The sequence below is a fragment of the Sus scrofa genome, chromosome 16 (assembly GCF_054392235.1).
Source record: "Sus scrofa isolate SSC_HxYL_T2T_F1_AM1 chromosome 16, Sscrofa_HxYL_maternal_Yorkshire_Landrace_v2.0, whole genome shotgun sequence".
Classification (NCBI taxonomy): Eukaryota; Metazoa; Chordata; class Mammalia; order Artiodactyla; family Suidae; genus Sus; species Sus scrofa.
Genome location: NC_139398.1, coordinates 39,627,310 through 39,641,664, shown reverse-complemented (window position 1 = coordinate 39,641,664; position 14,355 = coordinate 39,627,310). Strand labels below are relative to the sequence as shown.

The 14,355-nt window shown below is 45.0% G+C and overlaps 1 protein-coding gene across 1 annotated transcript; it reads right to left on the bottom strand.

The window, feature by feature from the left end:
* Positions 1–309: 309 nt before the first annotated feature.
* Positions 310–13,335, bottom strand: LOC146395524 (uncharacterized). Its single transcript, XM_085002217.1, has 4 exons — positions 12,704–13,335; positions 7,332–7,518; positions 5,524–5,620; positions 310–2,959 (listed from the first exon to the last, which is right to left on the bottom strand). The coding sequence occupies exon 4, from the start codon at positions 2,047–2,049 to the stop codon at positions 1,489–1,491; it is 561 nt and encodes a 186-aa protein (XP_084858343.1). The 5' UTR covers positions 2,050–2,959; positions 5,524–5,620; positions 7,332–7,518; positions 12,704–13,335; the 3' UTR covers positions 310–1,488.
* Between the last annotated feature and the right edge of the window lie 1,020 nt (positions 13,336–14,355).

Here is a 14,355-nt window from a genome sequence, read left to right as displayed (position 1 = left end):
CACAACAGCTCATGGCAATGCTGGATCCTTAACCCACTGAGCAAGGCCAGGGATCGAACCCTCAACCTCATGGTTCCTAGCTGGATTCATTAACCACTGTGCCACGATGGGAACTCCTCAAGAGGAGGTTTTAAGCACAATGACTGAGTCTTTCTGGCACTCTCTCTCTGGCTCTTTTCTCCTTGCTTTGCCAAAGAAGGAAACTTTGTAGCTACTTGCCCCCTAGAGGCCCACTTGGCAAGGAACACAGGGTTAGCTCCCAGGCTCTGTCAGTAAGGAACTTAAACTTCATCTGAAACATGTAAAATGTACTTACACGATTTTATTGAAAGCAAAATACCATTCATACTGCCTAAATTAAAAAAAAAGTTTATTAAATGAGGTTCATGTTCCTAAAAATTAAAAAATGCAGAAATGAAAACAAGGGCCTGTTTCTTTCATTTTTCTTTACAAATTCAAAAGATACTGTGCATTGATTTCACCAATGATCTTCACATTGCAGGGTAATACACAGTTCCTAAACTGCAAATGGGACTGTATTCAGTACATTGATACAGTAAAATAAAGACATAATTAAATTTATAACGCACATATTCTTAAAAAACAAAACTACAAATGACACACAGCACACACACACCAAGGACAAGTCCTCCACTCTCCCCTAAATATCCCCCAGTTCAGCATGCTTAAAACCAAAACTAAGAACTGGGAATAGTGTAGCGATAGAAAATTTGAAATAAAGAATTTAAAATTCCAACAGGAATGTATCCAGTGGCTAAATGACATTAAGACATTTCATTCTGTGGAATGAAAAAAGCTAGCTACATAAGGGTATGTATGTTATTATTCCATTTCTGTGTCACATATTTTCATATAACTGGAAATTTGACAGGTTCACAGTAGCTTCTCAGAAACACTGGGAGTCAAAATGTACTGGGATTCATCTAGTTTGGGGAATTCTAAAGTGCTTTCCCTTGGAGCTCCCATGCGGCACAAGGGAAATGAATCCGACTAGGAACCATGAGGTTCCGGGTTTGATCCCTGGCCTCGCATGCACAGTGGGTTGAGGAGCCGCCATTACCGTGACTGTGCTGTAGTTTGCAGATGTGGCTCAGATCTGGAGTGGCTGTGGTGTAGACCAGAAGTTGTTGCTCTGATTGGACCCCTAGCCTGGGAACCTCCATATGCTAGAGGTGCGGCCCTAAAAAAGGCAAAAAAAAAAAAAAAATGTGCTTTCCATTACTGAGCCTGATACAGTGATTACCAGCTTGCAAGCCCCTGTCCTCAAGAGAGAGCTCGCTTTCACCCCCAGGAAGGGGTGAATACCCTGGTTCAAATCCCTTTCCAGTGGGAAGTCTGGCACCTTGGAAAAGACACTCAGCAGATGACAACTAGCACAACTCTCACACCCACTCTGTCATGCTCCCTCTGGGATCAGAGGGCTCTCAGTCAATCCACTCAGGGCAGGGTGGCTGGATTCCTGGGCCACTAGTTCAAGGTCATTATCCTTTTGGCTACCACTCCAGCCATCTCGCAGCAGGTCAGCTTGCCTGGTCGCTGGCAGGCATTGGCAAAGGAGTTACAGAGAATCCGAAGGGAAGGGAATCTTGCTGGGATCTGGTTAGAGCCTGAGGGAGCCAGAACAGCTGGGCCTGAGGAATCCGGAACTTCTGGGTGAGTTCGGGGAGGGTGAGGAGAACGCGGTGGAGGCTGCGGCAGAGCTGCGTGCAGATGCCAAGAGGGCCCCTCAGGTGGACTCGGGGCCAAAAAGGGCCAGAGCCCCAGAGCAGCGGCGCTTGCCCGGAGAGTGGCGTCCTCTGGGCTGCGGGCGGCCTGTCTGCTGTTCTTGGCGGCCCACTCGGAGTCTGGGAGTCGGAGGAGAGGCCGCGCTTGAACCCAAGCCCCACCCCCGTGTGCGCCGGAGACCAAAGCGTCCCTCCTGCGCCCAGCAAAGCCCAGAGACTGGGGGTCCCGCCGCCCGTACGCCTCGTCTTCCAACCCACGCCTCACGGAAGGAATGACGGACTGCGACATCTCGTTTCTCGTCATCTTTATCGAGTAGGCAAAGGAAAATTATCTGAGGACTCCGAAGACAAAGGATTTCAGTCGTGGTAAAGCAAACACAGAGCTGTTGCTGCGTTTCTCCGCGGAGCTGAGGGGCTCAGAGCAGATCTCTGGGCTCCTGGCAGCCCCGGGTCTTTTGGGCCACTGCGCTGCCACCTGCTGTGGGAGGAGCGGTGTCCGTAGGGGTGGTGGCAGGAGCCAGACGACCCTCTGAGGGGTTCCCGCGGTCAGCGTTCTGGGCCGCACTTGGTTCCAGAAGTGGTGCCACCCGCTCAGGGAGGCTTGGGTGAGAAGGTGGCGGCTGGCTCTGCCGGGGGCGCCTCTGCGTCCGGGTGGGTCTCAGGGGTCAGGTCTGGGGCAGGTGGTTCTGCGTCCCACAGCGAGGTGCTTAGTCCTCTAGCAAAGAGTTCATTTCACCAAGAGTTCAGCGCAGGAGCCCGCAGGGCCTGGAAGGCATTTCCCAGTTGAAGTCTGGGCAACACCGGAAGAGCTCGCAAGGGCCGGGCAGAAAGGGAGCTACCTGGGCGCAGAGCCCGCGGAGCTCAGGGCTGGCGGTTTCTGGGAACCCCTGCGCCTCGCCTGCGGGATCCTACGCCCCAAGCTCACAGCCAAGCAAGGGCTGCGCCATCGCATCGGTTTGACTCCAGGAGATACAGGGTCTCTTGGATACGGAAGACCCCAGTCCGCAGATTTTTAATGCTTTTCTGGTTTCTCGGCTGTCTTATTAGGAGGAAGTTGGGTGGTGATATTATTTCTACTAGATTATTGCATCAGAAGATCTGATAATATTAACACAAATCCAATCACGGTTGAAATAGTTTAAACTCTTCATGATAGATTGTATTAAGGATGGAAATGAAAAGTTCTAGCACACCTGTGGGGGGAAAAAAAAAGACTGTGGGGACAACTCGGTTGTAGAAATCCTCTTATCATACTGCTAATGTTGGAACAGAGCATAAATATCCAAGCAGAGGCATGCTTGCAGGGAGAGGGAGGGATATGGCGGAAGAGAGAGAAGAATGCCAAAGGCGATTTTTTTTAATTGAAGTATAGTTGTTTTACAGTAGTGTGTTAATTTCAGGTGTACAGCAAATTGATTCATACATATATATATCTCAAATTCTTTTTAGATCTTTATATGTTTTCAGATTTCTTTTTTCTTTTTTTCCCTTTATAAGGGAATGCTTGCAGCCCTGAGTTCAGCAGACTCTGCCTTTGTACCCTACCCTGTGTGAGCTTCTTGCCTGTGACATTTTTCTGAACATTGTCTTAATTCCTTTGAATTGAGCTATTTACCAGGAGAATACAACACTAGGAAAGTGAAAGTTCAAGTTAAGAATTGAGTCACCACCCTTGCCCCTCCTTCACACTGAAAATCCACTTTTGAACCCCAAATCAAAGTGCAGGTTATATCAGAGCTGAGATGGAAACCTGGGTCTCCATGGAGGATTGTTTGGAGAGGAGATTCAGACCAAGGTAATTGACCAATTCTCCAGTCTTGACATGGGCTCTCAACTTCCCATTTTAGTCCTTTATTTTTTTTTTTCTTTTTCTTTTTCTTCCATATGCTACAGCTGCCAGCCTACACCACAGCTTGCAGAAACACCAGACCCTTAACCCATTTGCAGTAGCATGGATGGACCTAGAGAATATCATACTATGTGAAGTAAGTCAGATGGAGAAAGATGACTATCATATGATATCACTTATATGTGGAATCTAAAAAAAAAAAGATACAAATTAGTTTAAAAAATAGAAACAAACTCACAGAAAACCCCTCCCAAATTATGGTTACCAAAGGGAAAAGGGGAACAGATAAATTAGGAGTACGGAATTAACAGATATGCACTACCATATATAAAACATATAAACAACAAGGGCCTACTGTACAGCACAGGGAACCATATTCAAAATCTTGTAATAACCTATAATTGGAAAGAATCTGAAAAATATAACTGAATCACTGTGCTGTACACCTGAAACTAACACAATATTTTAGGTCAACTATACGTCAATTGAAAACAGTAGTCTGGATTCCAATTCCTGTTTCATACTTTGCTAAATATATGTAATTATCATTTAACCTTCCTAAGCTGCAGTTTTTAAAAAAATCTGAAGGGATTAAATACCACTAATTTCAAAAAAATAGCTTTAATGATTAATAAAATTGTATAGGTAAGATGACAACTTCTGACAGTATAATTAATAGTCTTTGTAAAGGTATTATTACTGTTACGTGATCAATACTGTATGATAAAAGGATAATCCCAATGAAGAATAAATGAAAACATGGCTTTAAAAAATATCCCTACTATAAGTAGATTTCCATATTCTTCTATGGATCCACAGTAAAATTGCAATGTGTATAGCCATCCTCCGCTCATGCTCATCTTCTGTGACCAAAATGTACTCTCCAGTGTTATTAACTTTGCATAATCATTAATTTAACAAGCCTTTAGAGCCTGCCTTTTGACAGGTGTTATGAAAAGAGCTACACATACAAAGACAACCCATTTCTCCTCTCCTGCAGGAAGCAGGTGCAGAATTCTGCAGCCCTAGGGCTCCTAGTGAAAGGGGTTTTCCCACTTGGAGAACCTCTCAGAGCAGGCAGGAAGGTGGGCGGAGTCGTGAGCCTGGGAAACAGTGATCCCAGGGTGTCTGTGTGTGTGTGTGTGGGGGGGCATGTCTTTTCTGTACCTTTCATTTTCTGCACATTTAAAAAGCTTTATGAATTATATCATCCACATTTGGTCAGTAATTATATAACAAGTGTTCTTATTGGGGTGCCCGTTGTGGCTCAGTAGTGACAAACCCAACTAGTATCCATGAGGACTTGGGTTCGATCCCTGGCCTAGCTCAGCAGATTAAGGATCTGGCATTGCCAAGAGCTGTGATGTAGATCGAAGATGTGTTTGGGACCCTGCGTTGCTATGCTGTGGCATAAGCTGGCAGCTGTAGCTCCTATTTGACCACTAGCCTGGGAACTCCATATGCGGCCCTAAAAAAAAAAAAAAAAAAAGAAAAAAAAGAAAGAAAGAAAAGAAAAAGATTCCTTCTTACTGATTTTATACACCGCGTGGGAAAGTTTTTTTTTTTCCAATGATATTTTACTCCACACCCCCAAAGTAAATCATTTCACTGATTTTTTTTTTTTGATTGAGATGTTAAGCAGGAGAGCAAGAAACTCAGTTAAATGGGGGAAATGCAACTCCTTAACACTCACCTTTTGCCTTCCATGTTCTGCTCTGACATGCACTTGAAAGTATTAACTTGCATTTCAAATCTGTTTGTTTAAAATAAGGCTAGTGACACAATTGCACAGCATTTTTAGGTGATGATAAAAAACAAAAGACATTTGGAATTCCCTTCGTGGCACAGCGGAAACGAATCTGACTAGGATCCATGAGGACTCAGGTTTGATCTTTGGCCTTGCTCAGTGGGTTAAAGATCCAGCCTTACCACGAGCTGTGGTGTATGTCACAGAGGCTTGGATCCCTCGTTGCTGTGGCTGTGCTGTAGGCCAGCAGCTGCAGCTCCGTATGCCTCAGGTGTGGCCCTAAGAAAAAGACAAAAAACAAAAACAAAAACAAAACCAAAAACCAAAAACAAAAACAAAAGACATTCACATCAAAAATTAGCAAGCAGGAGTTCGCAGTGGTTAATGAATCCGACTAGGAACCATGAGGTTGTGGGTTTGATCTCTGGCCTTGCTCAGTGAGTTAAGGATCTGCGTTGCTGTGAGCTGTGGTGTAGGTTACAGACGTGGCTTGGATCCCACGTTGCTGTGGCTCTGGTGTAGGCCAGTGGCTACAGCTCCAATTAGGCCCCTAGGCTGGGAACCTCCATATGTAGTGGAAGTGGCCCTAGAAAAGACAAAAAAAAAAAAAAAAAAAAAAAGAGCAAGCAGCTAGCAACCATTAAAGGAAAAAATCTTAAACCCAGCAGAAGAATGGGGAACTTAAAGAGGGAAGATCTTAACTGTTTTCAACACACACACAACTATGTGAGATGATGGCTGTGTTCACTTGATTATGTATACATAACACAGTATATTAAATCATTATGTTGTACATCTCAGAAATAAATTAAAAAAGAAGAATGGAAGCATAGGAAGAAGTGTGAACCAGAGAGACAATCTTCCTCCACATGAAAAAGTTTCCTTCCTGTTCTATCTCCTTCTATCACCCAATCACTTCTGACAACACAAACACAGTGCACACACAGCCGTGTCGGAATAACAATTCCAACACCAATAATATGACAACCCAGATCCTTGTAATTTGGGGCAATTTTTAAAAATCTAGGTCTATCCCACTAGAGAGTAATTGTAAAATTACTGCCTCTTAAAGTCACTTGAAGTAGTTCCTCTTTGTGTGGTTATGATACCAACTTGTCATACATTTAGGATCTTTTTTGTTCATTTTGCTTTCAATTTTAAGAATTGTTTTACATCATTATAAAACAACTTTTAAAGTATTAAAAATTTCCCAAACCAAATCTACAGTCAGAGATGTTTCGCTTTTATCCAAGTGTCCTCCATATATATATAGAGAGAGCAAGCCTTGGTTCTCTCCTTTCCCCATCTTTAGGATTTCATCTCTCACTACTCCGTCCCCACCCCGTGGCTGCACCTGCTACACTTTATGGTTTAGGGAAGTTCCTGGACCAGGGATTGAACCCCAGCCAAACTGCAGCTGTCACCTATGCGCAGCTATGGCGACACTGGATCCTTTTAACCCACTGTACCCAGCAGGGGATGGAACCCTTGCCTCCACCTCTGCAGCGACCCAAGCCGCTGCAGTGGGATTCTTAACCCACTGTGCAAAAGCGGAAACTCCTCACTATACCTTCGTATTGGTAAAGGATATGGTTTGTGATGGAAACTGAGATGTTCTGCTCCACTGCTCCACCTGTATTATTGATTTAGAATGAGAAAACTAGAAGGAAAAAGTAAAGGGATGGGGGAACATGCGAAAAGGGATTCTCTCTCAAGAGTGGAGCAACTTAATTTGGATTCATACTTGTCAGCATCAGATAAATGGACTCTCTTCTGGTTTCCTACCAACAGATGTGAAAAGATAGAGACTCTCTTGATCTTGTTTACGGTTATCTTGAGGTTTGTGAAAAGATGTTTTAGAAAATAGAGAAAAATATTTAAAACATGGATAGGGCAGGAGGTAGTGACAATTCATAAAATCCATTTATTATTAATCACTAGAGATCATGAAACAAAACGGAGTTACCGTTGTGGCACAGCAGAAACTAACCCGGCTAGGAACCATGAGGTTGCGGTTCCATCCCTGGCCTCATTCAGTGGGTTAAGGATCTGGTGGTGTGCTGTAGGTTGCAGATGTGGCTTGGATCTGACGTTGCTATGACTCTGACGGAGGCCGGCGGGCTATAGCTCAGATTAGACCCCTAGCCTGGGAACCTCCATATGCCACAGCTGAGGCTCTAAAAAGAAAAAGAAAAAAAAAAAAAGTCTTCAGGGAGTTCCTGTTGTGGCTCAGAGGGCTAAGAACCCCACTAGTTTCAATGAAGATGCGGGTTTGACCCCTGGCCTTGCTCAGTGTGTTAAGGATCTGGCGTTGAGGCAAACTGCAGCATATATCATGGATGTGGCTTGGCCAGGGAGTAGGCAGACAGCTGCAGCTCCTATTCCACCCTAGCCTGGCAACTTCCAAATGCTGCAGGTGAGCTCCTAAAAAGACCAAAAAACAAACAAACCAGTTTTCACTGGCTAAAATGAAACTCTATTCTCCAGAATCCTTAAAACCTCACAGTCATTCAGAAATTTGAAACTGCAGTCTGACTGCTGTCTCTGGACCACAGTGTGGAAGATGCTTCTGACTGATTTAAAGCAGAAAGAGTACAGAGCTTTGTTTATAATATTATCCTCCTCCCCATGCCCAACTGCCACACTCAAAACACATCCATTCATACAACCCCAGGCGAAGACCTTTCCTTCTCTCCTTTGCACAAGCAAGTCCTGAGCAGCTGCAACAGCCAACAAGAGGGCCTGATTGGTAATGGAAAACAGAAAAGCCTCCTCCCCGCCCCCCCGTTTCTCTCCCAGTGGGGTCAGATGTAAGCTCTGATTTGCAGTCTACCTTGCCTCTCAAAATTCAGTCAGCAGGACAGCGGGCATCACCTGGGAGCTCTTAGAAACTCAGAATCCCAGGCTCTACCCCAGACTGACTGAATCTGAATCTCCTTTTAAAGTTACCATCAGGAGTTCCCGAGGTGGCTCAGCAGAAATGAACCTGACTAATATCCAAGAGGATGCAGGTTCCATCCCTGGCTTCGCTCAGTTCGTTAAGGATCTAGTGTTGCCGTGAGCTGTGGTGTAGGTCGAAGACTCCTCTTGGATCCTGAGATGCTGTGGCTGTGGGATTCCACCCCTAGCCTGGGAATCTCCATGTGCCTCAGGTGTGGCCCTAAAAAGACAAATAATAATAATAATAATAATAATAAAATAAAGTCCCTGGCAGGTGGTTTGTGTTTACTTTAGGGCCAAAAAGCACTAAGTGGATTGTGTTCTGCGAAGTTTGGGAACCATCTCCCTGTAAGAGGCGGGGTGTGGGAGGAAACACAGCCCAGAACCTCTGTTTCTGGGAGCGGTTGTGCTACTTCCTGCTGAGCATTGGCCAGCAGAACTGCTCTCAGATTCTGAGCCAATTGAAAACCAGAGCCACCTCCTTGGAGAAGCAGACATACCAGGCAACTGTGCGTGAAGTACCACAGTATCTCTCTCCTCTTCCCCTCACTCTAAAGGTGAAGACAGTTATCTTTTTTTTAATTAATTATTTTTTTAAATTTTGTTTTTTGTCTTTTTCTAGGGCCGCACCTGTAGCATATGGAGGTTCCCAGGCGAGGGGTCTAATTGGAGCTGTAGCCACCAGCCTACGCCAGAGCCACAGCAACACGGAATCTGAGCCATGTCTGCAACCTACACCCCAGCTCACGGCAATGCCTGATCCTTAACCCACTGAGCAAGGCCAGGGATGGAACCTGAAACCTCACGGTTTCTAGTCGGATTCATTAACCACTGAGCCACGATGGGAACTCCCAGTTATCTTTTTGTTACTGGAAATTACTGCGGGACTTCAAGTCTATGATATTTTACATATAACTGAAATCTTTTGATTCTTGTTGGACAGATTAACTTAGAGGCTGGATCCAGGGGTAGATGGCAAGATCCTTATGAGTGGATTAAAAAAGTTAGCATGAGTGAATACTGAATATTTGTAATTTTTTTTCCATGCTGTCAGTATGCTGAAGTTTCCCAGGCCAGGGATTGAGCCCTCTCCACAGCAATGACAACATATCCTTAACTCACTTCACCTCCAGAAAACTCCCATAGAATGTTTTATAATATCTGTTGAGTTTTGTCTTTCATACTTTCTTTTTTTGTCTTTCATACTTTTTATACATGGAGTTACACTGGTCAATTTGTCCCTAAGATACACCCAATTTGGTCTTAATTATCTATTTATCTATCTACCTATCTATCATCTACCTACCCATCATTTCATATATATAGGGTTTCAATTTCCTAATATTTCACTTAGAATACTTGCATATTTGCATTACTGTTCATAAATGAGATTAGCCAGTGGTTTTTCTTTTTGAAAAATCGCTTTTAGGTTTCGTGTCAGAGTAATTTTAGTCTCAGAAATGAGTTGGGAAATGTTCCCTTTCTCCATCCTTTTTAAATTTGTGCTAGTGCAGAGTTTTTTCTTCTGTTGAAGACAATCAATCCTGGTAAACAACAAGGCTTTGCTGGATCCCAGCCCCCAGATCTTGCCAGGGTAAAGTGGATTCATTCTGAAACATGAATGCAACATGGCTAATTCTGGAATGTTAAGAAGCATCAAGAATTATGGTCTTATAATACCGTTCCTGGCTTCAAAAGAAGTATTGCACAGTGAATTCAGTTCTTTTCAGTGAACTCAAGTTTTCTGTTTTTGTTTTTTATTCTACCAACAAGAATGAGTCATAATATAACTACATTGATATTAGAAAACCCTCACTGATATTAAAAACCCTCGTTTATCAAAACTCTGAAAGTGTTGTATCTGGAAATTGTATGCCATTCAATATTTACCATTTTCTTGTATGCCATTCAATATTTACCATTTTCTGTACACTGTTTTATCATAATAATCATATTAATCAACTTATCATAATAATAATACTACTAAAAGGTAATGATTTTTAAAACCATGCGCTACAAACCTCTCCTCAACCCTCAACTTTATCCTAGGTGCCAAATATTTTCAGGTGCTATATATGCCATGACAAAAACATGAAGAAGTACTTTTTGAAATTATAGCAGCACTTGGGTACAAACTACATGTTATTTTCCAAAATGGTTCATATAATTATAACTTATCTGACAGGAAACAACAGATGTTTGATATTTTAAAAGGCTCACTCATTGTGGTTTTTATTGCGAGCCACCACTGGACCTGGTGCTGCGATCCTTTAACACACTGCACCAGGCCTGGGGTCAAACCCACACCTCTGCATCAAATATCGTCTAGGATGGTCCAGTTCCCCACCATTCTGCCCTTTGTTGATTTTTTGACATCCTAAGAGGCCTGGAACATTTTACCTTCTGAGCCCAGACACACTGCTTCCTTAGGCTTCTTTGGGCAGCCCTGGAGACTGAAGCTATGGCTCAGGCGTGTTTTTCCTGTAGAAAGCAGGGTTGGAATTCTGCAGTGGAGAGGCATCATTAGCCTTACTCCAGGAAACTTTTGGGCCATTGGGCACTGCCTTACTACCTCAAGCTGGATGACCACCCCCTCCCCCTTCAGCCACAGGCCTCAATTCTCCTTGGACTAGGATCGAACCCACACCTCTGCAGCAACTTGAGCCACTGCAGTCCCATTCTTAACCCACTGTGCCATGGCAGGAACTCCATTTGTCTGCTGTTTCTATGGGCAGTCGTGGCTGGCATTGGTCTTGGTTGACATTGACATTGATTTAAAACGCCAGAATTGATGGAATTAAGGGGGAAATTGGGCCATTCCATCATCAGATCCTTCTTACCAGCTGCAAGTCCTGGAGTTGCTTTCACAGGGAAAACCAAAAGTAGAACATTCAAAATCAAGATGTGGCTTACACTCTCCAAGGTTTGTTTCCATTACACCTTTATATCGCTGACGAACATGCATTTAAAACTACTCCTCTTTTACTTATTCTTTCCCTCCTTTTCCTCCTCTCCCTAGATCAGTTTGCCTAATGAAAGACAAATCATTAAATAAAGAGTCTTCTAAATAGGTTGCTGGAAGCCACTTTACCAAATTTACTCACTGCTTGAATCTTTTAGTTCACTGAGCAGTTTTAATGAACTATGATTGCATTTTAAGGAACGTGGAATTTGTGTCTGTCTCAACTGTTTTTCTGCTGCTGCCAATCCATGTGAAATAAAAAAAAAAAATCCTAGAAAAAGATAAAAGGTCAAAGCTGACCCTTATGTAGTGTTAAGTGCTAATGGCACAAAATACAGAGAGTGAGCTTGATTTTGTAAACATATATGTATTACATGCATTTCCACAAATATGTCTGTATGTGAGATAAAGGTATGAAAATGTCAACTAAGAGTGATGTAAGTACTGGTTGCAATTGCAGGTGATTGACTTTTATTCTTGAGTCTGTTTTCCTTTTTCATGTTTTTCGCAATGGATGCATATTGTCTCTGTACTACTAAAAAGGGTTACCACAGGGACTGGTACGCCTTAAATATAACTTCTGGAACTGGACCTGGACATGCCAACGCTGCCTCTCACCAGCTGCAGGACTTTGAGTAAATGAAATTGAACTACCCTCTTCCCAGCAGGTGTTCTCGCTTGATACACGCGGGTAATAAATTTCTTACTGGTTAGGATTAAATGGCACCATATGTAGGGTCTCAGGCACACTCAGTAGGGATTCCTTGATTAGGGAACCGAGCTCTGAGCTCAACCCTTGATCCAAGGCAGTGTTTGAGATCTCAGTGCCTCAGGGGCTCTCCCTGCTCTAACCCACGACCCTGACCTAAAATCCCGCCGGGGAGGGAGCCGCTGCCTCCTCTTGCCTTCGCACCTCGGTGGCTGGGGTGTCTCGTTCCCCCCGGCGGCCTCTTGAGGATGAGGTGCAGTCTCTTCCCAGGCTCCACGAGTTTTCGGTGAGTACAGTGAGGAGGCCGGGATGGGCAGCGGGTAAGTAGGAACGGGGTGGCGCCCCACACCCTCCCCTGCTTGTTTGGGGTGCGGCGAGGGGAGGTGCGCCTGTGCAGGGGTTCGCTGGGCTGCGGTTGTGGGTTCCCGGTGGGCGGCCGGAAACTGAGACAGGAAGCCTTGGGGTGGGGTGGGTGTGTGTGTCTGTGTCTGTCTGGTGGGGGGGCTTGGCAGGCGACGCCAAGCTCTCAAGGGCTGGGACAGGTCCTTCGTTCGCGGAGGGCACTAGTCAAGAGTACTGGAACGCGGAGGTGGCCGAGCCACACTCAGGACCGTGGGCGCCCCGGCCGCGGGGCCGCCTTGGCCCGCGCCCCCCCAGCCCCCGCGTGCTTAGCGCCGCAGCGCAGCGCCTTCGGCTGGTTTCTCCCGCCCCTGGATGGTCCCTGTTCCCTCGGCTTCTGTCTACCACCCACCTGGATGCCTGCAGCCGCTGGCCTCTCTCCCCCCGGGTGCTCAAAACCAGCAGCGCCCCGGAGAGGAGAAAGAGGGTCCCCCGTCCTTTGGGGCCGCGCGGGACCCGGGTGCGGGGGATAGGCCCCCCACCATCCATTTCCCAAAAGTCGCCGCAGATGTGCGGCCACCGGGAGTCACGTAGTGTGCGGCGAGCGTCGGAGCTCGGAGAGGCCTGGGCGGGGGTGACCGGGCGAAGCCAGAGTGCAGAGGCTTCTCACGAAAGGGGAAGCTCCTTGCGGGGGTGCAGCTTTCGGCCGAAATTTAGCTCCGCAGGAGCTTGGGATGTTTGCTGTTCTCCCCTCGCCTTTAGTTTCATTTATTCTCTTCCAAAGAGCATGTTCCTTCCCCGGATGTTGGGTGTTTTCCATCCTCCCTCAAAAAGGATACGCCGGGAAAGGAACATGCAGATCGTTGAACATTCTTTGGTTGGAGTCTGAGGAAGGCTCATCTTGACGCTAAGGAGACTCGCGTTTTCGGGGAGTGTAAAATTTGCAAAATCAGGATGTTTCCCCGCCCCATCTCTCTTGAAGACAACTCTCTCACTCCCCGACCCCCGATACCAGCTGTCTGCTGCGCCAAAGCTTGAGGAGCCCAGGCCTGGAGTCTTTGGCGGTTAAGAGTACGTAGAGAGATTTCACAAGATTCAGCTGTGATGGTGGTGCTTGGGGGCGAGAGAGAAAGGACTAGAAGTCCTGAGGCGGAAGGGAGTGGCTTTCGATTGAAACAAAGCTCGAGATGACCCCAGAGGGGAAGCCTCTGTGGCACCACCCCTTCTCTTTTCTGTCCCATTCCAGCTTCTAGTCCTCCCTGGTGCTTGTAGTTAACAGTACTGTTTTAGACTTAAACATTTTGCTAAGTGAGATCGTGAAGTGTACTCGCCACATGCAAGCAACAACAACAAGGGGGTGTGCGTGTGAAAGAAAACTTTTGGAGGTGATGTGTTTTTGTGGCATAGCTTGTGGTTTTGCCAGTGTATGCTGATCTCCAAACTGATGAAGTTGCTTATGGTAAATATTTATGACTTGTTTGTGTGTCCGTCATACCTCAATAAAATGGTTTTAAAAAAAAAAAGCTACCTTTGGAGTTCGTGCTGTGTTGCAGTGGGTTAAGATTGGCATTGCAGTGGCTTGAGTTGCTGGGGAAGCATGGATTTGATCCCATGTGGGCACAGTGGGGTAAAGGATCTGAGGGTGCCCCAGCTGTGGCTGAGATTCAGTCTCTGGCCTGGGAACTTCCATATGCAGTGGATGCAGCCATTAAAAAAAAGTTACATCCAGTTTTCTAAAAACTTTCTGTATCAATAGTTTACAGTGTAAATCATAGTTACAGAAATGAAACTTGAGACCATATTACTATTTCATTTAGAAACTTTATTAAAAGGACTGATTTTTCTCAGACAAGTTATATCCAATGCCTTTTTTTTTTTAATTGAAGTCTGGTTGATTTCCAATGTTGTGTTTCTGGTATGCAGCAAGTAATTTATTTATAAAAACAGACACATAAGTACACATACGTATACATCCCACCATCCTTTTTCATATTCTTCTCCAATATGTTTTTTCTTTTTTAAACTGGGATATTGAATGTAATTCCCTGAGCTAAACAGTAGGAT